At 42.7% G+C, this 24,483-nt stretch overlaps 1 protein-coding gene across 14 annotated transcripts in view; it reads left to right on the top strand.

Annotated features, from left to right (window-relative positions):
* The window catches only part of magi2a (membrane associated guanylate kinase, WW and PDZ domain containing 2a), a 238,717-nt gene that overhangs the window by 53,467 nt on the left and 160,767 nt on the right, over positions 1-24,483 (top strand). For 12 of the 14 annotated variants that reach the window (XM_037759913.1, XM_037759912.1, XM_037759911.1 and 9 more), the window contains exon 4: positions 22,016-22,132. In XM_037759913.1, the coding sequence (XP_037615841.1) occupies positions 22,016-22,132 (117 nt within the window). Of the gene's footprint in view, positions 1-20,229; positions 20,549-21,747; positions 21,875-22,015; positions 22,133-24,483 lie in introns of those variants that run through there. The other 2 variants (XM_037759919.1, XM_037759920.1) reach the window with 2 other exon arrangements.

Below are 24,483 nucleotides of genomic sequence, written 5' to 3'. Positions count from 1 at the left end.
TCCACGAGACTGCATGAATTTGTGTCCCGGCCCGAGACTGCAAGAGGAGGAAGAGAAAAGTTGTCTGTTCGGAGGAAGATGTCGGTAAAACCAGTTGATGGAGCTGTCTGTGGAAGTTTGAGTCCTCAGCAGCCTTCAGCTACTTGGATTACGTGAACCAGCATGCAACAGTGATGGGACATGACAGGTGGAATTTCCCCGAGTGGTGCATCTAAAAGAACAGAAAAACTGAACTTGTACCACAAAAGCATGCAAACATGCAGTTTTTCTTGTTTACATCTGTAAACACAAGTGCTGCAACTAAAGCTGGGACGATACGCTTATTTAATGCTATCACGACACTTGGGTGCCGATGTATTTCGATTCGTATGCCTCCGCGCCGGTGACAGCCGTGACCGGAGGAATTATGTTTTCGGGTTGTCAAAAGGTCAAGGTCACTGTGACCTCACGTCCATTCCATTCTCGTGATATCTCAGGAACACCTTGAGCAAATTTCTTCAAATTTGGCACAAACGTCCGCACTTCAAGGATAAACTGATTAGGTTTTGGTGGTCAAATGTCATTGTGGCCTCACGCACATTCCATTCTCGTGATATCTCAGGAACGGCTTGAGTTCTTCCTTGATCCTTGAGTTAATCTTTTCAAATTTGACCCAAACGTCTACTTGGATTCAAGGATGACCTGATTTGATTTTGGTTGTCAAAGGACAAGAACTCAAGACGAGAACTTAAGAATTCATATGACTATTTCACACAAATGTCTAACAGGATAAAATGATAAAGTGATGACATTTTGGACAGACATGGATGTAAACTGCAACTTGACTGGTTGGCGGAGGCATACAACCACAAGGTGGTAATTCTAGTTAAGTATTGCGATTTATGCTGACTGATCTGCAGTCAGAGATATCCTGAAGTCAAATATATCAGTATCAGGATCCAGCCTCAATTTGATTCTGCAACATTTGGACCAGTCAGAGTTGATTCATCGTCTGCTTAACATTAACTTGATCTTTTGCTGTACTGCCAAAGCATTTATTTAGCCTTTTCCCTGCCTCCGCTGGTGGGGAGTGTCTCCCAGGTTGATATTGTTTAGCATCAAATGAGATTGAAGAAACATCCAGGGCTCAAATCAAAGATGAGCTTTGAGAGCAGCCCTGTAGAGAGGGTCCTTTCTCCTCTGCTCTTGAAGTCATGAAAGCCTTTATGTCGAGTGTTGCTTGCCCAAAAATGCTCTCTCCCTCAAGAACAAAATCGAAGTACTTTAAGGCGCCCTAGACAGTAAATGGACGGTATAGATCAGTGTTGAAAGAAACAGAGTGTTTCTCTTTTCATCAGCTGCCCTGCTGTAACACTTCAAACTGAGGTCAATTTCCTGCGCCGACCCGTCAGTGGAACTGAAATTGGCCTCAAGTTTATGACCTGAAAACTTCTCTTGCATTTTTGTTACCTACACTTGTTCAGTCTCTCATCGTTACCTCCAGACGAGTGGGTGACGCTGACCGCTGCTGAGATTGTAATTAACCTCTTCTCACACGCAGAGAAATCAATGAAATGCTTTGCGCAGTCATTACTGGGAAAATAGACTGGCCTGTTTAAATGTTGGTTTTCTTTAGTCATTCTTGCTCTATTTGAGGGCTTTACAGTTAATCGTTACGCCTCACAATTTAAAAGCCTTAGCTGATCAAGTGGTTGGTGTTTACTTGCCTGACGTTGGTACTTTTCTGTCTCTTATGGATCCACAGCCACGAATCTGAATGATCAGTTCTATTTATCTCTCAGATTCTTAACAGATTTAACTTTCATTCAAAGACTTGAGTTCAAACGTCAAAATCCTTATGTCTGTACAACATGAAGTACTTTTCCATTCACTTGTTTGCATTTTTTTAATTCGCTCTTGAAAAACAAACGATGGAAACACCAATTATTTAAAAAAGGAAACACATATTGGAAGGAAAAGTTAATACATAGATAGAAGAGACAATCCGAAAAAGGCTCATGATAACTGATTTTTACCAAGAATCAACATGGCCTGCTTCAACGTATCCTCGTACAACGGTTCGTATGATATCTTGCGTAAAGTTATTCCTCATTTTTCGCGCATTTTCCTATGAATGCCCAGCAACACGTGACACGCGTGTCAATTTCCACTCCAGTCTTTTCAAAATAAACTTCCGTCTTCACAGAAAACATCTTGATTAGGTTTAGGCAACAAAACCACTTAGTTAGGTTTAGGAAAAGATCGTTGTTTGGGTTAAAATAACACCAGAAGTGACGTAGCTTAAGTGCAGAAGTTACGTGACAAAAACTACTTAGTTAGGTTTAGGAAAAGATCATCGTTTGGGTTGAAATAACTCCGTAAGTGGCGTAACTTAAGTGTGAAAGTTATGTGACAAAAACTATTTAGTTAGGTTTAGGAAAAGATTGTTGTTTGGGTTAAAATAAGTTTGGAAGTGGTGTAACTTAAGTACGTAAGTGACGCGACAAAATCTACTAAGGTTTAGGAAAAGATTGTGGTTTGGGTTAAAAGAACACCAGAACCGGCGTAACTCAAGTATGGAAGTTACGTGACAAATTAATCAATGTTGACTTCTTGTTTCAAACCGGACACAAACACCAGTCTCCTGGGCGAATTTCCTTTGTTTTTTTACCTACCCATCCACCCCGACATCCTCCCTATGTGGCGTTTCTTGCTCTCTATACTTCCTTGTTCATGAATATGAGGATTACATACGAATTGATTTAGTGTTATGTATTACAGTGCATTACTTTCTGTAGGTATAGCTACAAACTGTGTATGAGAACAGCCTGCCTGCTTTCCTCTTTTTCATATTACTGCTTCCATCTGCATTCCTCCGCTCCAACTGAGCGCTCAAACAATAAAGGGCAGTTGACAAAAATGCCAAATGGCATTAATGAAAATAACATAAATGTCAGGTGGGAGGCAGCAGTGAAATGCCAGGATTTACTGATATAATACAGCAGTAGTCCATCTGCTTGGTCAACAATAATCATGTAGGAAATAAGCTGTAAGAAAGGCCATATGGGGGATGTGATTGTTGGTTGGAGGAAACTTGAAGAAAAACTTTGTAATTCCCAGCCTGTGAGAAAAGATACTCAGAGCGGTAAGTCTTTAGCTGGCTTTGAGTTATGTACTGCAGCTTTTTTAGCAGCCTTGTATGTGTGCCAACACCAGTGCTTTGAATCCAGTGCAGACAGCCATGGGCAGCCTGTGATTCGGATGTTGCGGCGTGGGAGAATTTGAGATGGTTGACCGGTTGCTCTGTTGTGGCTGACCTGAATGAGCCAGTAGTAGCTTTACTCACATGGGTGCATGCTGGCAAAAGCTAACAGTATACAGTGACAAACGTGTGTGAGTCTGATCAGAGTCTCAGGGGGAACTGAAAGGTAGTCACGCGGTTAACAGGCAGGTTAAAAAAGGGAATGATTCATGGGGTTTAATCGACCTGTTTTATTTGAAGTCCATTCTGGATTGAGCGTGCTACATTTTGAGTTTGAGTTTTATCTATTTTAGAGCTGAAATACTGAGTAGGTCAACAGGAGGAAACAAGCTAAAAAATGTAGTGGTTTCTGGCTCTTTATCTGCTAAAAGCTGCACTACATTCTCCAGGTATTTGCTAACTTTGTTTGTCTACTGTTTGGTGCTGGGCAGGTTGGGTTTATCAGAGATTTGCTGAAAACAGCTGCCTGCTGTTTCTGAAAACAGTGCTGATGAGAGCGGTGTGAGTGAATCAAAACAGTACATTGGTGGGCTGCAAAACCAGAATAATGAGCTGAAAGTAGGGCTGCCCCCTCTAAGACGATTAGTCAACTAATCGGTCGTTTTGGTCAAAGTTTTAAGATTTCTTTAGTCAATTAGTCTTTTTTTTATTCTTTTTTCATGCTGAATGACTTATTTCTAAAAAACTTATTAGCACATCTCTGGTAAAAACAAGATTTTAAGGGGTGCTTTTGTATGATTCTTTGTGGAAAAACTCAGTTTTACAAATCTGTTGATTAAATCAACTAATCGATTAGTTGACAAAATCATAAGAGTGTTATTAAAGTTTTGGCGGTCCGGTGTACGAGCTTACACCGGTTTGATTTTATGCCAACTGGTTGAACCGGCATTTGTCATAATGACACTTTCTGGCAAATTAAGAAGTAGCTGACATCAGCAACAGGTGTTGACGATGTCACTGCGCTAAATCCAGTTTGTATCGCATTAGTAATAAGCAATATGACAACGTGATTAACATAATATTGATTGTTTATAAACGGACTAACAGAGCCAGTGTCTGATAGGCCGTGCGCATCTGTCGAGCTGATGCCGGTGACTTCGACATAACACCGGCAAGATGAAGGAGATCAAATTTCAGTGGAGGTGAGAGTGGGAAGGGGTGCATATTGTGTTTGTTTACTAGAAAATTGGTGACGAGACAAGACCGGCTTCTATCAGCTAGTGTATTGCAACCTCTGCGACCCGTAACGTTAAGTGTGTGGTAGAGAGCTAGAGAGAGAGAGAGAAAGCGAGCGCAATTGACATGAGTATGAAGTTAGTAGTAGCAGCGCTATAGCTGTGAACGTAGCAGTGCAGTGTGTGTACAGCTTAGACTGTCGGTGAATGCTACAACTCCTCAAGACCCAAGCCAAGTTCCCGTCTTGCTTGCCACCTGCTGATTAAGGTTAGCGACAACTTTGGCCCAGGCTCACTTAAGGTGACCGGTCCGGTGTTGTGGATTCATATCAAACCGGTTTGAAAATCGTTAAACCGGCCAAGTGTTAGTCGACTAAGCATACCCATGGTCGAGGACAGCCCTAGCTGAAAGACGCTAAAAAACTAGAGTCGAGTGATAATTCTCTGTGGCTTCATCACTATGAGCAACTCTTCTCACATTTCACATGGTCATTTCACCCATTATTCATATATATAAAACAATTATTGGTTCACCTTTTAAGTTTTTGTAGCCACTAACATCACTAAAACTGTGTCAGAGTATGTCCACAACAAATGGCGAGCCAAGTTTGAGACTAAAATTGCACATAGCTTCATTCCTATGCAAATGTGAAGCAGTTGATTTGCATGATGCATCTTCAAACTATGCAGATGACCTTTTACTTAGGACTATGTCCCAGATACCGGGTGCTTAATTATGTACTGTAGGCATTCAGGCTTCCGAACACATTTCCCTCCCAAAACTTCCTCCGCACACCAAAACGACTGCTTGTTGAGTGCTCCCTGCACAGCAGCGCAGAGCTTTAGCTGGCTCCGTGTTGAGATCCTGTTGAGATCTGACCTGACAAGGGTCCCTCTCGGAGTTTGATTACCTCAGATGATCTACACCACACTGCAGCTTCAAGTCTGCGCTTCACTCTTCTTATCCAGAGGCGTGTGTTGGCTGTTTGTGTACTGCTTATGTTTGTGAACTCTCTGGTGCATCTCTTGCAATGTATTGGTTTATCCATAAAGGCCTGCATTCAGCTGGGGGGGATGTTAACTCCGAAACAGTTCTCCGCTCTGCTCAGTAAGCTGTGATCTGGAGTCAGCCGCTGCCAGATGCAATTGGGCGAAAAGGCCTTTGAAGTGCGCCGTGATTGGCTGTGTGTGGCGGCTATTTTGACAGCGCAGGTTGTGACGAGGAGGCGGTTGTTGAAGCAACAGTAACTCTGTAGGTCACACTGGGCTAGCTTTCCATAAATCTGAGATGTAGAGAGTGTGAGAAGTAGTAAATCACTCGAGTGTGTGTGTGTGTGTGCAGAGAGAAAGACTTGATGGATTACTTTCAGCTCCTGTGAATGCAGTGTGTGTTTCTGGTTGTTTGTATGAAATCAGGCCAACATCACCGTACAAGCCTCCTGCAGCTCCCCCCTCTTTAAAATTAAATTCCAAGCAAATATTTCATTGGCATTTCCCCTCTGAGCCTCACATTGTCACAGTTCATTAAAACATAATTAAAAAGGAATATTCAACAGCTCACTTTGCACACGACCACTTTACCCCATTACACTTGCTAAAGAAACATTTACATAGAATATCATCTCGGCTCTGTTTGCTCTCAGAAAAGCTACACAAGCGGCTTACGCTTTCCCGCCGCACCATTTCCCATAATTCAACTCTGCCAGCGCAAATAAACATAGCGGGGAATGTGGGGATATGCAAAGTGTGATTCAGCAGCAACACTTTTTAATCTTTCTTCCATCAGCTTCTATTACCGGCGCTGCCGAGCTCAGCAGACCGGAGCGCTCCTGGGCTCTGATTGGGTTAGTTCAATTAAATTGGCCCCGGCAAGGTGTAATGAGAGCCGTGCTGTAACAATGACGATGCGTAGGAGTAAGCCCGGTGGCGGACGTTATGGCTCGGCTATTAGCTAGCAGCCCATTGATATAAACAAGCCCGGAGTTCATGCAACTGTGTTGGAGTTGCCCTAACTCAGCCATCACTCAGTTCAATCACACTCTTGACATCAATGGTCGGTGAGATGGTAATGTGTTGCACCATAAACAAGGCCATTTAAAGCCTGCAAGGGTTAAGTAATTCACAATCATTTGAGGGGATATTATGTGCGAGATACTTCCCCATCCTCCCTCCTCTCTAGGTCTGAAAGATTAATTGTTTTCATATGAACATCTCGATTTTGCAATTTTCAAGTCACAAGAACCTCGTTTTAATTACGTAAACCTTAGTAAAGGATAATGGAGGTCTATTACAACTCATAGTTTTGGCCATGATTCCTATCAGTTATGATAACAGTGAACTCGCCAAAGTAATCTGAGAAAGAACATAGTGATCAGATAAGACAGGTTGTAAACACTTTATCTAAACCACTTTATTTGGAGGTAAAAAACAAAAGTGAACACACCCAAAATATCGGTACTAATCCCTAATTTTAAGTATGGTTGGTCAAAGTTGAACCTAACTGGGATTTGGCTAACCTGGGGGCTCATATTTATTGCCAATGTCTTTTTTATAATCTCACCATTTTTTTGGTGAGTACAGTGTTATCATCATACTTGCCAACCATCCTGATTTTGCCGGAAGACTCACCTTTTTCATTGCACTCTCTGGGGTCACAATTCTCCCACATTTCTACCAATTTATGACAAATTTTCACACCTTTTTTTCCTTTTCATAATCGCAATCCGTTTCTGGTAATGTATAGCATTTAAAAGCCCTATTGTTTCCACCCGGACAAAAAAATAGCTTCACCAAATGTTGTTTCCTGGCAGAAGAGAGCTGCTTGCCACACAACACGGTTTGAGCTGCGCTCGCCGCTGGTTTCAGCGCACATCATGGTGCGCAGCGCCCAAACTTGGGCTTCTGTTGATGCAACGAAAAGCTGTTGTGGGGTGGCGCAAGCCATTGGAAATAACGGGTTTCAGAGAGCAGTGGTGGTGTTTTCGGGTTGTATCTGGGACCTTCAGTGACTGACGGAGAAAGAAATGGAGAGTACTAAGAGACAGAAATACTCAAGCAGGTGCAAATAAATGAATGAATGAATGAAAACTGATGAATATTAGATTATGCCAGAGTCACGCAAGTTCAAGCCAAAGGGGCGAATTATTCTGTATTCTTTCCTGAGAATTAAAAGTCAAATTAAAAGTATTTAACATAAAAATTATTATATTGCTATTTTCATTCTACAAAACTATCATCAAGTATAGTTATCATATCCGATAGAAATGATGACCAAACTACAAAAATAAGACCCAAGTTGTAATAAACCACAATCATCCGTTAACCATGTCTTTACAAGCTGTAAGAGGTCAAAGTTTTAGTCGACAACTATCTATTTTGAAGCCTATAATGACCGGTCAATGGCATATTTAGTATGTATAAAGTAGTATAAAGTTAATGTTAAATTATATCATTCTACATACAAAATAAAAAATTATGAAATGGGTCGCCAAATATGCTTTGGCGGCCATTAATATACAATGGTGGCCCGCTCAAGTAAAGTCAATATGTGGGGAAACACTGCTATTGAATCATTTATCCAATTTTTTCATATGCAAACAAGATTTTACTTCATACAACTTTTTTTTACTGCAACGTTGACCACCATTACAAGCCTGTTGTTTTTATTTATATAAAGTAACTGCAGTGCAAATCACAATTGCAATATTGGTCAGGAAACAAAAATCCTGATTAAATATTCTCCTTACATCTTCAAAAGCCCTTCTCCTCTCCTCTTCTCTCCTCTCCTTTATGGATTTTTACATAGCTCAGTGGAGCTAAATGGCTCTATCATGGGATACCACTGATTACTGGATGCAGAGTCTGGCTTTAAATTAAAGCCCAATTAAGAAACAAAGTATCGATTTCCACTGGTCCCTTCCCTCTCTCAGGGGGAGAAACCTCTAGCCGACCATGTCATCTTCTCTTTTTCTAGTTTATCTCTATGCCCAGGTTGGTCTGAGTTTTATTCTCTCTCCTCCTGTTTTCTCAGCACTAATCATCACTTCTCTACGATCCACGAGTTCAGCGCAGGGATCCGCATTTACTTTGATTTATAGTTATTAATACAAATATAACAAACTGCTATATATGCACAGGGTGTTACGGTTGAAAGGGTTTGTATCTGTGTGATGTCAGTTCTAAGGAAATACACATACCCAGATATACAAAACAGGGAGTACATGAAATTATTAATCATAGCATTGTGTGAGATTTGCTTCACTGCCTCTCTTAGCGCTGTCTTTACTGTGATAGAAGTAATATTGTTGTCAAGGCAACCAAATTGTAAAGAGTTTGTCTGCTTGGCCTTTTTTACCACTCTGACCACTTCGTATGCCTGAAAGCCTCCGGTCTCTCAGTGGGGATGAATTCCTTTGTCTTCAAACTGTGGAACCGTCGCAGCGTTGCGGCGGGAAAATGACACGTCTTTTGAGGCGACAGTTTGACAGGAGATGGCAGGAGATGGGTCCTCGTCATGTTAAGTGAGGGGAGTTTTCCTCCCGACTGAGCTGCCGGCACACTGACATTAGCATGTTGAGTCTGGATGCACTATCCCCACCACCAGTCGACCAAGGTGAGGCTATTTCACACTCTCTTGGACTTCAAAGCTGTTATATGGGAGCAGCTTCGATGTGCTCGCTCTGCTGGCAGTGTCTCCCTGCTTTTGATTCCTCACTGTGCACACCCATGGCAGTCTCCCCCTTTGAAATCACCTTATCTTCCTCATTCCTCTTTAACTCGCAATGCCCTCTACTTTAGCGTCCTTCACTTTGCTCTTCTCCTAAATGCCAGGTCACGCCAGAAAACTCATTTGCGCATCTTCAACGAAATTGCTTGGAGACAGAGTGGCTACATGTGGATTGTGCAGTGGCTGCTGTTGATTGTGGCTAATTTTGTTTGTGCCAAAAAATGGATGCAAAGAAGAAAGCTCAATTGCAAATTTAGGGGATGTACCCGAATCAGAATCTTTTTTATTCAAATTGTTTCATGGGAACGCCTCGGGGTCCCCCAGGAAGAGCTGGAAAACATCAAGCCCCAGCACCGGATAAGCGGAATATAATGGATGGATGGCTGGATGGATGAGATCCAGTGATGATTTGGACCACATTAAGATAGTCAAATGCGCCTCGCCACAGTTTCGTAATGAACTGAACCTATTTTTGCACTCTGAGTTAGGTCAGCGCAGTCTGCCTGGGGGATTCAACTTGGTGGGTCAGAAATGGCCACGCGGTGTTGGAGGAATCCCTGTAGGACCTCTACCCGGCACCGATTGGCCTTCACGCATTTCCTCCTTCATGGCCGTGCGCCCGACTGGTCGGCTTGGAAAGGCCTGGGGTGAAGGTGGCTCGCGGCTCCGGCTGAGAGCTTTTCAGCACCACTTGCCTGAACCTTGCCACTTCCCGGGGGCATGGACTTATTGCTTGCTGCGCGGTGCCCTGCTCCCGGCTTGTGTCAACTGGGTTGGACTGTCCCTGGTGTGCCAGCGGTCTGCAGCGACGTCGGCAACCCACCTGACCCATCTTGAAACACAGACCATGCTTTGTGGGGGGTTTTTTCTGTACCATCATCATCATTCATATATACATGTATATATATATACAACCAAGGTGTTTATGATTAAATTGTTTACTCAACAAAGTTCTTCATTGACTTTCAGGTGTCAGCCCTATCGCAATTGCTTCTCATTTGGCAGAGAAGGTTTTTTAATATAACTAGACACTTCCACACAACTAATATTCTAGCTTGTTAATACTGTCAAGATGGTTTGCAAGTGTTTGCTGTAATAGATGTTGCTCTGACTGAACCCCTTAAGTCCTGGACACAAATTTGATGGCTTAGGAACTACTCGCAGTGCTTGTTGGTGAGAAACTGTTGCTGGGGAGCTAATACACAGGCCAGCCGAGAACATGCTGGCACAAGTCAGTCACAATATTTCTCTTACTGTCACTAAACAAGCCAGCTAGATTGGTCGCTTATAGGAAAATATGTTTGCATAATATGTTCAAGACACATACAGTATTTACTCCCTCTTGCACCTACATCCCAGCCTACTGAGTCTTGTGCTGACACCAACAGCATACTAGTGTCAGATATGCATTGTATGTGATGGCAGGAGTCTGATAAACCCATGTGTGTTGTCACTCTAAATCCACTCCCACTGACTGTATCAGGCAAACAAAGCCCTTCCAGTTGCTTCTTTTTTAAATTGCCGACACAACAAATGAATAAATAGATGAAACCCCATTTGAGGATTATTATGTTTCTTCTACAAATATAGAAACACGGAAAAGGGGAGAGGGGAGAAAAATAGCCTGAAATAGGAGAATGTGAAAGGAGGTGGGAGGGAAATGAAAGAGAATAGCAGAAAGGACTAAAAGGAAAGAGACAGAAGAGACAAGTTGGATGAATATCATCTCACAGTCATATTCAAACAGTGACTGGCTTTGGAGTTTTAATTCTATTTGATGCATTATTGGCTAGGCAGGAGAAAGTAAGATATTTACAGTAACAGCTTGTGTAGGTGGCGTGATGCAGTTCTGAGTGATGAGATCCAGGGATTGAGACAACTGAAAGACACTGAAGACTCAACACAGTGAATTAGTAATTAACTAAAGAACTGTTACTGTAACTAAAGAGGTGTTAATTGCCGCATGCTATTATTCACTCACATGTTATCATCTTTTCATTTCCTGCTCCGGGTGTTGGTTTTCATACGATTGTTAGGGTGTTTGACTTAATGTTTGATTAACAGGTAATTTGGTTAATTGCTAGTTAGAGTTGCCAACATCAGTGTAGTGTTAAACGGTGCAGTAGAAACCTGTATACTTGGCAGATTCTTTCACCATAAAAATGTGTAGAAACTTTATATGCTTTGCGCTGTAAATCACATGAGTACCCGTATGTAGGAAGGTCACAAGAACCGATACTTTGGTACTAAGTCGAGTGGTGGGGGAAAAAATGTACGGCATAGTATCGCGATATTTTGCGTGGCATGATTATATCAATAATATCAATTTATAATATAAAGTATTAACCTCTTAACAATCAGCCAACTATTCTGTCTTTCAGAGGGTGTAGTGGGCTCAGTCTTAAAGCTAGAGATAAGATATGATATGGTGTGATAAACTAGGAAAACCTAAGGAATCCATTGGTACCAACCAAGTCATGCCAGCTTGTTGGCTTAGCTAAATTCTGGCGAGGAAAAACTGACATGGCCATTTCCAAAGGGGTCACTTGACCTCTGACCTCTGACCTCAAGATATGTGAATGAAAACTCTGAGATGAACAGAGTGAAAGCTGTATCTTATTAGATAAAACAGATGTTGACTAACTGCATAATTTGCATTTGTAATAATGTAATAAATCGCAATATATCTTTTCACAATACTCAGCATATTGCAGAATGTTTAAAATCGGAATAATATCGTACCGTGACTTCAGTATGGTGATAATATCGTATCGTGGGGCTACAAATTTGATGCCAAAATTCTGAAAATATGACGGTAGTTGTTTTTCCACAGTACCTCCGGTACCGGGCATCGGGGCTTGAGGCTAAGGTCGTCTCGTTGTCCCATGGACGATAGAAATTTTCCCTGATAATGCTACATTGTTAACAACAAATCCGTGTTGAAATCGGCAGGAGGAGAGCCGGTTGGCAGCACAGTCCTGCTTGGCTAAACAACGGAGCTAACAGCTAACATACCGATGTTGCACATCACATTATGATGCGTTCAAGCTCTATTGAGTAAAAATGAGTTTGCAAAGATTGGGCGAAGGCAAATTGTAACATTATCATGATGTGTTCAAATGCTTCAAATCTTATAAAATGTAGTTCTTGGGGAGAAACTTGAGGCAGATCATCAGGGATTAATAATAAGTTTGCAATGGGGGGGGGTTGGAATGGGTGAATGGCAGTTTCTATGGAGCAAGTCAACAACAGTGTGGAAGGGAAAAATGGCTGTAGAGGAGCTTCAGAGGCAAGAATAGGCCGCTAGACGTGCAAAACCGTGTCTCAGTAGGATTCATGTTGTGTGCAACCTTTAATTCACTTTATCCCCAAATATTGTCCCATCCTCTTTGTATTCAGACAAAGCTTGTCTTCGAGGTGTAAAACAAGCCTTTCTCAAGGGTGGTACACCTGGAGACATAACCGAGTGCTCAAGTACTTAGCAGCAGCCAGTGGCTTTTAGCTGAAACTGCCACTCAGGCCAGCGTGGGCAGCCAAATTTAGCTCTCTGCTTGGGCAAAGGTAAGACTCAGAGGCTTGGACGCTTAAATATAGCTTAGCACAGGGACAGAGAACGGTGTTGACTGTTTTGATTTATAACGGCGCAGCCTGACGTCCGCTGTGAAGGCCAATGACGGGTCAAGACATCGTTTAACGTTAGTGTACGGCTTCTGTAGGAATCCTCACCCAACCTTTGGCACATATCACGCCGTGTATTGATAAATACCATGCTGTGTGGATTGATGTTCCACAGGCATCCACCCTTAAGAAAAACTATATTGAGCTTTTATATACTCCAGCTTTCCTTTGGGCCGTATCACACACACACATACAACACATCCGGGCTCATGTGGTGAAATCCAATTCCAGTATTAGTATTACTACTCAGTGTCTTTCCTACTACACGCAGACTCATTAAAGCCTCAGTAGGTGATCGTCAGTGTTCGTCCGGTTCTGTGCTTGTATGCAAATCACAGCAGGCGCTCGCCAAATAGCATACGTGCATGCAGATTAGTTTGCTCAGTGGAGTTAGAGCACCTTGTGTGATCACATATTTTTATGCAAAAGCAGGTTCAGATGAAGTTCAGCCAACTTTTTGGATCACCAGGAAAACACCAGATACAGATGTCAGGACATTAAGCTTGATGATTGTGCCCCTATAGTCCTATCCAGCCACTTATTCACCTGTACATACAGTAGTTGGGACAAAAATTACATCAGATCAGTACCTATAACCTCAGATTGGATTGGTCCCTTTCCAAATAGCAAATCTGGACACAGATCACATTTTGATAGGTATAAATGGAGCCATATGTGTTTGGATGCAAGGCAGGTTCAGAAATGTGAGGTGCCAGTCTGCTCTCCCGTGCTGTTCCCTATCAATCAGCTGCATAGCGTGGCCACTGGAAGGCATGGCGGCATGTGAAGGACATATTCCATCTCCCAGGCTAAAATGGACCGGGCCTCCCCCACCAAGAGATAGATTTTACACATCAGAAACACACACATTCAGGCAGCTGGTGGGCTGAGTGAATTTTCCATGGCAGTGGGTGAACTGGAGATGATCAGCATAAAGCAACATAAGGGAAGGTACGCTATGTAATCACCTGTGGGAGCTGGAGAGACTGTGTGGGAGTGTGTTTCAGGCTGTCATTTAGGGGAAAATTAGCGCAATTAAAAGCCAAATAATGTTGTTTTTTTTCATGGCACAACTAGAAACAAACGCTGCAGTCCAAGGATTTTGTGAATAGGTGTATACATTTGCTTTCCATTCTAATGACTGCGGTTTGATTGCCTAATGCCGAGCAACAAGTCCTTCAGATTAAATAACAAAATACGCTGTGTCCTCTGGAGCGATGCATGTGTGTTTTCTGATCTGATCTGATCTGAAGGGTTTCCAGCAAAAAATAAAGTAGTTAAAGGCGCAATGAGCAGATTTTTCCTTAAAAAACAATTCAATCATCACTTATGATCCACTATAAGTGTGTTGCGGGTGCCCTATCTGCCCTCTGTCTGTATTTTCTCTTTTCTTTTCCTTTTGCTGTGCTTAATATGTTTCTGGGCAACAACCTCTATAAATACGTATCGACCAGATGCCAGTTTGTAAGCAATCCAAGGGGAAGCTACAAAAATGGCGGATCAATATAGTGAGACGAAAACGCCAAGCGTACAAAGCTCATGCCAAAACAAGAGTGAATCCGGGGTTTGCTTTCACCCGAACTCTCGTTGAGCCGAAGAGGGGCCAACATTGAATGTTGTGTTTACAAACCGCAACTGACAAATCCTACTCATAACCCTTTCCCACCTAAATTAGCGTGTATATGCAGGCTTTTTAAACGCGGGGAAAAAAACACTAAAAATAGGCAATAGGCTCCTTCCCGATTGCGAGTATGTTGCACTGGCCTTTCTCTTTTGTTTTCCTGGTGTGTCACATTCGACGTCACAGACGCGCCGGCCGGCACCGGAAGCAGGATTAGTAAACAGTGAAAATGTTACGGTGGTTACTTCTTTTTTATATATTATATATATATATGTTACTTATCTCTCTTTCAAACTGTCAAACCAGAGGTGGTGATTGTTGGAACAGTGGAAAGGCTGACCGAGATGGTTTTGATGAGTTTTATTTTCTGTGTTTTATGATGATTAGCGAGGTAAAATTCCTGTTTCTGTCAATGGAGTCTGGTGGCTTTGAGGAGAGCATATTAATTGTATGTTATGTACGTTAATAAATTATAATAATCGTCCAAATCCCTGTTGATTTTATTTATTATATATTCACTCCAACACGCGTCACATAGCATCGCACCGGAAAAGGGGGTGAAAATTAGCGTGTTCACTCGGGTGTCTTGTTTCCATCTCTGCCGATCGGAGCTGGAGCTGATAAAAACCCGTGATTATACTGCAGAGTCATTTGTCCAGGGCATGAATGCAGATTTTAACCTTTAACACTGAAGACAAAGCCAGATGTTAGTGGCTGTTAGTGGGTTTTTTTGTCCAGTGGAAAAGGGGCTTCATTCTGCCCTTTAGGAGCTAAAAGAAAAACAGTTTAATAAAACATGTTTCATTTGCTGAAACTTTAAACTACCTAAATATAACCTAGTTTTTCTTGTCTGAACACAACTGTTTGCTAACATTTCCATGTGAAGATGAAGTGTTTGTGTGTGTGTGAGTATAAACCCATCTGAAAGCCAGTTGGTGTTTATGGATTCCAGCACTTCCACCACAGAGTTGGCATCATACATGTTCATTGAGGACTAATCAACAGAGCGCAGTGTGTGTCTGGTGAAACTGGCGAGGTTTTAAGCCCATCCTGATCTTTTAATTAGTCTGATTAACCAAACAGCTGTCTGCTGGCGCTGCCTCCGACATCCGCGCACACACACATACGCACAGCGTGATAATGCTACATATGTGACTGCCGCTGGGTGCCCTCAGAGCAGGGTGTGATAAATATTGTCAGCGCGGCTCTGATGACGGCGCTCCGAGCTCTGACTTACTGTCAGCACACCCCCCGTGCTGGATTCCTCTTGATAGAGTGGAAAGTTTTTCCGACCTCTGCAGGAGACTTTGAAGACTTAACTGTCACAATACTGCTGAAGTGTTTGTTAACACTTTGAGTGTGTTATATATGCGAGTGTTATGCATTTATGTCCATCATAATGATCTTGTTGTGGGCTTCAGTCAGCTCAGAACTAGGAGCTTTCTGTATTTGATTCATGATTCAGTGGTTGGCTATTTGATTCAAGAACAATAGTATTTATGTTAATTATTTGACTCTGTAAATGTATATGCATTGAATAGTAATGTTAAAAAAGACTGTCCTCATTCTTCCACACACTGAAAAGAGCAGAATTATGTATGAAGCAATTGTCTAATGAGAGAAAAAGTGATTTATTTTGGCATAATACAGGAAAATGAGATGTATTTTCTGCTCAAACCTGAAATTGAAAAGTACCAATTTGATACAGTTTCTAAAAATTTGAATAGTATCGACCTCACATTTAAGACTCAGAAGATAGATGCTTCTGTAGTAGCAGTAATTGTAGTATTTGGTGCAGTGCCCAGCCCTGTCTGGTTTACGTTCCCATACAGCGAAACTGAATTGTGAATTCACTCTGCGAAACAATACATTCTTTGTTCTCCAAGATACAGAATAACTCCATCGCACGATACCAATGACCAAATCAAAGCCCATGCGTGCATGCATAAATCCAAAAGCCATATTTTTATGTGAGGGGAAAGAAAAAAAAAGAAAGAAAGAAAGAAAAACAAAAGAAAAGAGAAGGAAAGAAAAAATAAATAAATAATATAATATAATAAAATTAGAAATATTAGTAATAATAATAATAGTAAGTGAGTGGGAAAAAAAAATAATTTGTTAAAAAAAACGAATTATAATCATAAAGAAAAGAAATAGTTATTATTTTATTATAATATTACCTAACAAATTCATAGGTGGCTGAACTTTTGTTTGACGTATCACAAAATATTAATCATGATGTTTTTTTTTTTACTAAACTTAACCAAGTAGTTTTGTTGCATTTTTTTTGTTTTGTTTCATTTTATAACGTTAAGCACGTGTTTAAAACTTTTTTAAAGTACAACCGTAATCCATGAGAAATTACGCTTCTCTCGAAACGGAATTGAAAATGCAGTTTAGTTAGGGAACTGCCCATCATTCCGACAGCCCATTGTTCCAAAAATACACACTCTGCAATAAACAGAAGCACATGGCTAATTATTATTATAGAGAATGACATCATCGGACCCTCTCCTTGCCTTGAATGCCTTTGTTGTTTGGGTAGGTGAGGAGTGAGATTAATTAGGTTTAGGGTACGAATATCAGGTGACAACATTCTGCGTAATAACTACAATACATTGTGCACCTGTTTTGGGAAAATGGGCTGTCAGGAAATTTTTCGGACTATTGGGGTTTTGGAATAAGGGGCCGTCCGAACGCTGGCGTGGCATTTTAGTTGTATGGGAAGGTAATTTTGGAGGACAGGGATGCAGTGGCAGCAGCAGTAGTGTCTGCAAACAAAAGTCAATAAACCATGCATAATTCAACACACATGCAAACACAATTTACATTGATAAAAGCAAATGAATACGAAGGAACGTAGGCCATGTCTTTAAGGTTGAGAGCTCCTCCGTGAGCTCCACTGGTTAGTGCGGTAGAGTAGGAGGCAGCATAGCACCTCTATCCCCCGGAGGAACCAGCTGCTCGTTTGTTTTTTGACTCTCCACAGGCTGTTCTTTCTCCGCCGGCCTCCCGCGGGAATTACATGACACCTGCTGAGCTTAGATGTTGGATTCTCCTCCTGTACATAGCAACAATGATTCTCATCCCACCCATCTGTTTAGGAAACAGTTATCGTTGGCTGCGAGTGGCTCCAAACATGCTAGGCATGCAAGGACGGGTCGTTTCATATTATTGGAATGAATGCATGAATTGTTCATAGCTTTGGGATGTTCTGCTGATTGGCTCATGCACCAGCGGGTGGATTTTCCTGACGCTCTGTCAATCCACAGTCTCCGTTCCTATACCTCCATCCTCTCCCCTCCGTCATCCACCTTTCCCCGTCGGCAGCGTCACATATCAGCGGTGTCACGATAGCGGCGCTGTCAGAGCGGCAAGAACTGATGAGGAACAACCTGGAGAGAAAAATGGAGACAGAGCACCACATCTGTTCAAATGGCCCTCATACACCTCACTGACTCCAGACCAGCTAGAATTGGACTCTTGCGCTGCATCTATTTTTGGATACGTGGTCAAATATTGGGCCATATCGAGGGAGAGCTGCAGTCACCAGTGTGTGATATAACTGCTGCTCAGTGCCAGCGAGAGGAACCTCATTGTGACGTAGTTAATCCGAGCTCCTCTGATGGCTGAAGCTGAATGAATCTGATTGATTTGGGACCAACGACTAAACAAAGAACGCTCTGACGCTTGCGAGGCTGTGAAGATTCAGGTTCATGAGATTTATTCAGACAGTTAAAATGACACGTGAAGTGTAAGATGGGCCGATTTTTGACAGGGAAGAAGAGCAAAACTGGTGATGCTCGTCGACAGTGAAATCCAAAATGTGATGGAGCCTGTCTTGCTCTCGAGTTCACAGTCAATATAACAGGATAGTTTTGTGTTTTTTATTTCTAATACATCTGGCAGTTTGGGAGAAACTTGATTTTTGTATTTGCACAAGAGAATCTTGAAACAAGATGCATTTTATGTTCTTGATAATGTTATTTCAATAGAATTAGCTGCTTTCTTCTGTGAATGTGTGTGAATGAAAATCAAGGTTTGCTGCAGCCCTACTGTACACATACTATATACTGTATATTAGGGATGTCAACGGTACGCATGTTGGTCTATAGGTTAATTTATGGTCTATGTTAATTTAACATGGAAGCTTCGTCTTTAACCAGTTGAGCTGTTCAGACAGGATGCACTGCGGAGTTTATGTGTGTGTCCAGCTGTGTCGACTCTCGGAGCAAATTAAAGAGCAGGCGAGAAAGCAGACAAATGAGTGTTTCAATTCAGAATCGATGCGTCATCTGATCGACTCTTCTGATCGAGACCACCGATCAAACTATTTAGAACGAGCATCAGCTGATAACGATCGGTGGCTGATCGATCGGAGCATCAAAATGTGGCAATAAAGTTCAGCAAAAACCAACAGAAAATAAAACACAAAGAAATTTACAACATAGAACATTACAATTTGATGGATATAGCGCTTCTAAATGCAGCACCAAAGCCCATTGAGTTAACGGAGAGCCAGAGTAAAGGGAAAGCGCCTCTTGCATTAACGCACATTGGTTTAGGTTGTAGCAGGCTCAGTTTTAAAGCTAGAGTGAAGATACTGACACCATATGAAACTACAAAACCTAATGAATCCATTGGTACCAACCATGTCATACTAGCTTTGAAAAGGAGACTAAATAACACTCCAAACTTACACAAAATTTTGGTGAGGAAAAACTGTAATTGCCATTTTCAAAGGGGTCCCTTGACCTCTGACCTCCAGATATGTGAATGAAAATGGGTTCTCTGGGTTCCCACGAGTCTCCCCTTTACAGACATGCCCACTTTATGATAATCACATGCAGTTTGGGGCAAATCATAATCAAGTCAGCACACTGACACACTGACAGCTGTCGTTGCCTGTTGCGCTTCAGTTTGCCATGTTATGATTTGAACATATTTTTTATGCTAAATGAAAACCTGTGAGGGTTTCTGGGCAATATCTGTCATTGTTTTGTGTTTTTAATTGATTTTCAATAATAAATATATGCATACATTTGCATAAAGCAGCATATTTGCCCACTCCCATGTTGATAGGAGTATGAAATACTTGACAAATCTCCCTTTAAGGTACATATACAGTATATATATCTATATCTATATACACAGACATCTCAAAGGACACCTTTTATATATATATAGATGTCATTCATATTTTTTTATCGCTTTGAACCCTGATGTAACACCCATAAAATCTGACATTGTTCTCTTCCATTTCGATGTAGTATCCTTTAAAGTCAAGCTTCATTTTGGGCTCGCAAATGTGTATACAAGCACATAAATACAGAAAAAAATACGTCATTACCAAAGCAAAAGGGAGAAGAGGAGAGGAAAAGATTGCATGACCAGAACGGGCAAACATTTGCGACACAGAAGAGTCACCAGAAACCACTAAACGCAGAGTCAACAAACAACAACATAATTAGTAGGAATTCTGTTGTGCCGGAGAAGGACAGCTGAAACATAATGTTTAGTTTCACCACGTGGTCGTTGACAGTGGAGGAAGGTCAGATCCAGGCCATGTGGATGCTATAAGCCGAAGGGGAGGCGTGTGATGTGGCAGGCTTTTTAATCTGACAGAGGCATGTAAAACAGCTGTAGTGCCCCGTGCTGCAGATGGGGGGCATCGTAGGACCTGAGAATCTGGAGGGATCCAAGAGGAAAAAAAGGGATCTCGGTGAGATTGGTCCCCACCGCCAGAGCCAGAGCCGCTCCAACGGTCGCTCTCCCTCACTCGCAGCAACACACACACACACACTTCTCCCCTTTCCCGCTCTCTCTCTCTCTCACACACACTCTCTCTTCGCCTCGCCGCTCATTCTCCGGCGCTCTCCTGTTTCATCTCGGAGTGCAAGAGAGAGGTGATTCGTTTCCCGGGGTTGGCTGGCAGTGGACAGATTGGGGCAAACACAGACAGAGTTGTGGACCTGAGAGACGGGACGGCACAGGAGGGGAGAAAGATCCAGCGCAAGATTCCCTCCGGTGGAGATTATTTCCATCACAAAACCTGTGGAAAAGAGGACACTATACTGGCTGATTCTCCACCGCTGTCCGCGCAAGAGGTGCCATTTAGCGTGTTAATACGTGTGTGTGCTCACCTTTTCAGCATGCAGATTCATCGGCTCGGCTTCTTTTCTCATGCAAATGTGAAATATCGGCCGCCGCTACCGACGTCTTTTGACAGAGCCGGTGTCTGTAATTCAGGTTTGCATGATTATAATGCAGCGCTCGGTGAATTAGTTCAGCTCTGATGGATTAGTGTATGCTGGTGTGTGTGTGTGTGTGCCATTCGGGATCACACGACAGAAATCATAAATCTCTCCGAAATGACAGAAAACTTCCAAACTAGGTTATTTCCATCGCATGTGTGTTAATGTCCAGCTGTGTTGCACATGTGTGTGTGTGTTGTTGACATGTATGCTCTCCAGCACATCATGCCTGGATGTCCTCAGGATCACGGAGGGAAAAATCAGAGGAGGGGGGTGTGTGGTGGGGGGAGCTAAATGCTATGTGGCACCGTGCCAAGTTGCTGCTTTAAAGAGGATGTTGAAGGTTAGATGAATGTCTTTTCAGCCACTCCGTCTGCCTCTTTACTTCTACGCAGAGGAGGAAAACAAATATGACAAGTGTGTTGGTTAAAGCAGCACCGTGAGGAATCCCTTAAGTAACATCAGCCGAGCAGCGCCCCCCTGTCCTGCTCTCCATTTGATATGTGATTATATGAGTGTGTGGTGGAGTAGACAGATGGAGTGTTTGTTGGGGAAAGGGTGGTGGTGATGTGGGGGTGGGGGGGTTGTTTTTATCATGCTCCCCCTTTCTACTCCCTCTTGGGATTTGCCCTCCATCTCTCTTACCTCCATTTCTCTGTCGCTCCCCTCCATCACTTTTTTTTTTTTCTGTCCTGCTGAGCCAGCGAGATTTACTGGTTTCAAGTCCATTCACACAACTGGGAGTGCTGGAGAGGAAAGGGAGGAAGGGAGGGGGCTCAGGTGAGAGGAGAATGGAAGTAAAAACAGCCCCCGAGGGAGTCCGCAGGGGTGATTTATGTGTAGACATTTCTCCACACGTGTTTGGCCACCGCTCCAATTAACACCTCCACCAATCCGTGGCTGCACTCGACAGACGCCGCATCCGAGAGAGAGGGCATTCATTAGTGTTGGCCGTGTTTGTTTGTGAGGATTTGGCGAATTCAAATACTTTGCTGTGTTTTTTTTTTTTTTTTTCACTGATTTCTGGGTCATTTGTCGTCGCGGCGTTTTTTTCAGCATCCTCTCCTCCTCGGCTTGTTGAAGTTTGGAAATTGCACAAAAAACAGAGCGAGTGCTGCAATTTATTTCTGGGTAATTCACAAACACATCCAGCTGTCCTCATTTCTGATCAAAGGCCGAGTAGGTTTTATTTTTTCCTCCAACCATTTCTTTACTTCTACAGAGGATAAAAAAAAACACAGCCTTTCCATGTCAGAGTGATTGATTTGAAGTGGGAGGTCTGATTGTGATTACTGATTCCTGTCCCTTGTGTTCCTCCAGGGGGCGTGATAGACAAGGACCTGCGCCACTACCTCAACCTGCGCTTCCAGAAAGGCTCGGTGGACCACGAGCTGCAGCAGATCATCCGGGACAACCTCTACCTCCGCACCGTCCCCTGTGAGTTCCCTATTCCTCGTCCTACCTCCCTTCACACCCTTGTCACCTCCACTGACTCCACTTGATTGAAAAGTGGTATTTTTCCCCTCTTGAGGCTTTTTGCTAACACGGTGCATACACATTGTTCACAACCACAACTCGAGGACCACTCACTCACTTGTTCATTCTATTGGACGAGAAGCACTAAAAATGGGAAGTTTGGACATCGGCAACTCTGCAAACTTAATCTGCTGATGAGGGCTGTTTGATGTGGCCGAAAAGCACCAGAACAAGCAACTTATGCCTCATTTCCACTTCATGGTTAGCCTCAAATCGACTTGACTTTTGGTTAATCTTCAACACAACACTCCCTGATTGCTTTCATCGTCAACCAAACAGAGGAACGTCTGCACTTTGTCAATCTTACGGCGTAGTGTACAGCGTAATATTTAGGGCTGCCATTTTTTTTAAATCTGGGTTGAGTGAATAAAAAAATTGTGTGCGCTGGTGACGATTTTCTCTGACCAATCAGTGGTCTGCAGTGTTTGAACTCCACCTTCTAGTACCGGCTCAGCTCATTTAGAACCTCACTCGAGGTTGTGCCATTAAAAAGTACCACAAACTATCCACTAGACTTGCCGCAGTAGTTGGTGTTACGCGGTGTCCGGTCATACACCGATTACATTACTTGCCCACCGTTGTTTTGCTTTTATTTATAGATAAAAAACACCATTTCGTTCATTTTCGCGTATCAATGCCGTGTTATCAATACATAGTCGGACAACGGACGCTACAATCTAAAACTGAAAGTGTCTACTCCGTATGGAGTCTCAGCTCAGAGTAGCAGGAGTCAGATTTCACACACGGGATGAGAGAAAGTTGACAGACAAGACGATGGCGGAGGATTTGGCGTCAAAGAAAAAAAGCAAAAGTGCCTATTTAGCAATATTTCGGATTTAAACTCAATGCTATAAGGGAACCATAACGGTTAACAAGGCTATCGCCGTGTGGAGGACGGAACGTTCACAGCTGGTATGCACGGGTGGAAACCTGTGGCTAAAGACCAAAGTAAGCGCTCTACAGATATTGGCTGTCATCTTTTCTTGTAAAACGTCCGGTGTAATCGATAACACCGGTGTTGGCACGAGTTTATTAACCGTTGGAAAAATGTCCTCACCGTGACATTCCTACTATCCAACACTTTCTGCTAATGGAAAACCAAAAAAAACAGAGAGTCGAGTTGAGTAGAGCCGTGCAGTACCGTGCAGTGGAAATGCGGGCGTAAGTGGACATTGAGTTGAGATGGTTTGGTAGGTTCCAAAGCTCAAGAAGGAACTGTCAACATGTTTCAAAAGTTTGGTATCAAATGACTACACTTATTGATGCAGAGCAAAGCTGAGGCCAGGTACTACTGGTTGGTTTAGCTGCTATAGCCTTGACTTGAGGGCAGCAGGCATGGGTGGTCAGTAGGGCTTTCCTTGACCGGTCAATGCTTCTTGCTTCTTCATGGACCCGTATCATTCTAAAGTACAGTATACGTTGAATAAAGTGTGTGAGAGGAGTGTGTGATGAGATGCCATTGCTGCCATTGGCTTCAGTCCCAAAAGTCTGTGTTGGTAATCAATTAGCCGCTGGAGTGTGTTGGTTTAGCCGGAATCAGGCTCGTCCGGACGTTCGATTCTTTAAACTCGAGCGTCGACTGCAGCCCTCTGTCTCCAATTAGCCGCATTAACGGCATCACACAGTTGAGCGGCTGAGTTGTGTCGACAATCAAAGATACGATTGGGAGGGCTTTTTAGCTCAGGAAAAGCATTTCAAACTCAATTCCTATTTGGGTATTCTGCGCTACGTGTGTGTGTGTGGCCTTTATCAGTCTTATTAAGCCCTCGGTGCTTATATGAGCTTAGACTTACTGATGTTTAATCCATATTCTTCTGATTGCTGTTTGCCATGTTTGCTGAACATATGCTCGTTGCCATCAGTCAATAGGCTGTGATATTAAAAGGTGTCTGTGTGTGTGTGTACAAGCTCTTATCTGTGTATAGTGTGTGTGTGTGTGTTAGCTCAGCATTAGCCCTAGTCCTGCCATTACGCCCAGCTGTCTGTTGGCTAACCCTCCTCTGAATCCTTAATGGAGGTGCATTCTCCAAGGCCAGGAGCACGCACATTTCACCAGAGCTGCTTTTCCGTCTCCCGTCTCTGAACAGAATACAACAGGAGAGAGGGGGGGGGAAAGAGCTATTTGTTTGCAGCAGAAACGTAATTTTCTGTGATAACCACTCACAAAGGCGCTGCCGGTGAGGCATTGGAGATAGAGAAAGAGGTGAACAGTAAAAAGGGAGAACAAATGGGGGAACAAATAGAGGGAGAGA

Source organism: Sebastes umbrosus, chromosome 23, assembly GCF_015220745.1.
Source record: "Sebastes umbrosus isolate fSebUmb1 chromosome 23, fSebUmb1.pri, whole genome shotgun sequence".
Taxonomy (NCBI): Eukaryota; Metazoa; Chordata; class Actinopteri; order Perciformes; family Sebastidae; genus Sebastes; species Sebastes umbrosus.
Note: the sequence above shows the minus strand (reverse complement) of the source record. Positions and strands in the feature narration are given on the sequence as shown.